Genomic DNA, 2,616 nt, shown 5'->3' with positions numbered 1-2,616 from the left:
CTGAGCCACAACTTGAACCTCCGTCTCTTGGTGTCACCTTCTACCTGTTTCTATTCAGTCCACTCATCTTTTCTCTTTTGTAAACCCGCTGTAACACTGAACTCTGTTAGCACGGAGAGGACGTCCTGCTGCTGGGGTGTCATGTTGTGTGGAGCGCCGTCAGGGCCCGAAGACATAAAGCTGGACTCCGAGGTGTGGGGGGGTTGGGGAATAATGCTGACATGTAATGCTGACATGTGTAGATGGATCTTCTGCTCAGCCAAACTACTGCTGCAGCAATGAACACTTTCCAAAAGAAAGCTGTGTGGGGGGGTTCAGGAGGAGAAGCTGGCTTGTTTCAGTTACTTCAGACCGTCGCCCCCCCCACGCTGACTTTCTCCGTTTGTCCTTTGGTGGTTTTTATCGCCCCCTGCTGGTGCTGCACCTTCGTATGTGTGTGGACTTTACACACTTAGTGAGGCCAAGGGGGGGTCTGGTGGTCTGGGGGTAGGGGTAGAGGGGGTCTGGGGGTTGGGGGGTCTGGTGGTCTGTAGGTTATGGGGGTCTGATGGTCTGGATGTTGGGAGGGTCTGGTGGTCTGGAGGTTGGGGGGGGTCTGGTGGTCTGGGGGGTCTGGTGGTCTGGTGGGTCTGATGGTCTGGGGGTTGGGGGGTCTGGTGATTAGGGGGTCTGGTGGTCTGTAGGTTATGGGGGTCTGATGGTCTGGATGTTGGGGTCTGGAGGTTGGGGGGGTCTGATGGTCTGGATGTTGGGAGGGTCTGATGGTCTGGAGGTTGGGGGGGGTCTGGTGGTCTGGGGGGTCTGGTGGTCTGGTGGGTCTGATGGTCTGGGGGTTGGGGGGTCTGGTGATTAGGGGGTCTGGTGGTCTGTAGGTTATGGGGGTCTGATGGTCTGGATGTTGGGGTCTGGAGGTTGGGGGGGTCTGATGGTCTGGAGGTTGGGGGGGTCTGGTGGTATGGAGGTTGGGGAGGGTCTGGTGGTCTGGAGGTTGGGGGGGTCTGGTGGTATGGAGGTTGGGGAGGGTCTGGTGGTCTGGAGGTTGGGAGGGTCTGGTGGTCTGGAGGTTGGGAGGGTCTGGAGGTCTGGAGGTTGGGGGGGGTCTGGTGGTATGGAGGTTGGGAGAGTCTGGAGGTCTGGAGGTTGGGGGGGGTCTGGTGGTATGGAGGTTGGGGGGGTCTGGTGGTCTGGAGGTTGGGAGGGTCTGGTGGTCTGGAGGTTGGGGGGGGTCTGGTGGTCTGGGGGGTCTGGTGGTCTGGTGGGTCTGATGGTCTGGGGGTTGGGGGGTCTGGTGATTAGGGGGTCTGGTGGTCTGTAGGTTATGGGGGTCTAATGGTCTGGATGTTGGGGTCTGGAGGTTGGGGGGGTCTGATGGTCTGGAGGTTGGGGGGGTCTGGTGGTCTGGAGGTTGGGGTCTGGAGGTTGGGGGGGTCTGATGGTCTGGAGGTTGGGGAGGGTCTGGTGGTCTGGAGGTTGGGGGGGTCTGGTGGTATGGAGGTTGGGGAGGGTCTGGTGGTCTGGAGGTTGGGAGGGTCTGGAGGTCTGGAGGTTGGGGGGGTCTGGTGGTATGGAGGTTGGGGGGGTCTGGAGGTCTGGAGGTTGGGGGGGGTCTGGTGGTATGGAGGTTGGGGAGGGTCTGGTGGTCTGGAGGTTGGGAGGGTCTGGAGGTCTGGAGGTTGGGAGGGTCTGGAGGTCTGGAGGTTGGGGGGGTCTGGTGGTATGGAGGTTGGGAGGGTCTGGAGGTCTGGAGGTTGGGGGGGGTCTGGTGGTATGGAGGTTGGGAGGGTCTGGAGGTCTGGAGGTTGGGGGGGTCTGGTGGTATGGAGGTTGGGAGGGTCTGGTGGTCTGGAGGTTGGGAGGGTCTGGAGGTCTGGAGGTTGGGGGGGGTCTGGTGGTATGGAGGTTGGGAGAGTCTGGAGGTCTGGAGGTTGGGGGGGGTCTGGTGGTATGGAGGTTGGGGGGGTCTGGTGGTCTGGAGGTTGGGGGGGTCTGGTGGTGTGGAGGTTGGGAGAGTCTGGAGGTCTGGAGGTTGGGGGGGGTCTGGTGGTGACGACAGCAGCTGTGAGTTTAACCCAGAATGGAGTTTGACCCCCGAGTGCTCTTCAGCTGGCTGCTCTCTCTCTGCCCCCCCCCCCCGGATGATGTAGGACGCTGCTGACAGCCAGAATCAGAGACGATTCCCATCCGTCAGGACTCTGACAGGACTCTGGGAAAGTGGGAACGCTGCGAGCTTCTCTGTTTTCTGTGAAAGTGACAAATCATTGAATCACACAGCACAAACAGCCGTCAGCATATTTTACATGAAGCTGCTGTTTGGATCAACATCAGCTGCGTCAGCAGCACCTCGTCCCTCTGAGGGAGCACCTCACCTGTGTCGCTCTTCTTATGCCAGAGCCCTGATGGGGGGTCTGCAGGTACCTGCAGTGTTTACCGGCTCAGTCCGCTTTTCCATTCTCTGTTTTCTGGCTGACAAAGACAAGAGTGAGCTGTGAAACGGAGCCAAGAGCTCCGGCTCTCTGCCACCTGTACACATGATGCTCCCTCTGATAAAGGTGTCACATCACCTGTGTGTGAGAGACACCTGTGTGGATCTGCAGCGTCGCTCAGGTCTCACTGCAC

The 2,616-nt window shown here is 59.6% G+C and overlaps 1 protein-coding gene across 1 annotated transcript; it reads right to left on the bottom strand.

Annotated features, from left to right (window-relative positions):
* Positions 1-451: 451 nt before the first annotated feature.
* Positions 452-2,449, bottom strand: LOC139203510 (uncharacterized). Its single transcript, XM_070833298.1, has 3 exons — positions 2,416-2,449; positions 2,157-2,239; positions 452-2,056 (listed from the first exon to the last, which is right to left on the bottom strand). Exons 1-3 carry the CDS (start codon positions 2,447-2,449, stop codon positions 452-454), a joined length of 1,722 nt encoding a protein of 573 aa, XP_070689399.1.
* Between the last annotated feature and the right edge of the window lie 167 nt (positions 2,450-2,616).

This window comes from Pempheris klunzingeri, chromosome 7, assembly GCF_042242105.1.
Source record: "Pempheris klunzingeri isolate RE-2024b chromosome 7, fPemKlu1.hap1, whole genome shotgun sequence".
NCBI lineage: Eukaryota > Metazoa > Chordata > Actinopteri > Acropomatiformes > Pempheridae > Pempheris > Pempheris klunzingeri.
This window is presented reverse-complemented; position numbering and strand designations above follow the sequence as displayed.

What these genes read in the sequence shown, in the direction of transcription:
- LOC139203510 (XM_070833298.1), bottom strand. Translation starts at nt 2,449, where the DNA reads ATGGAAAAGCGGACTGAGCCGGTAAACACTGCAG. An exon ending in TGAGCCGGTAAACACTGCAG is followed by an intron (nt 2,240 to 2,415) that starts GTACCTGCAGAC and finishes TCACTTTCACAG; the next exon opens with AAAACAGAGAAGCTCGCAGC. An exon ending in AATCGTCTCTGATTCTGGCT is followed by an intron (nt 2,057 to 2,156) that starts GTCAGCAGCGTC and finishes TTAAACTCACAG; the next exon opens with CTGCTGTCGTCACCACCAGA.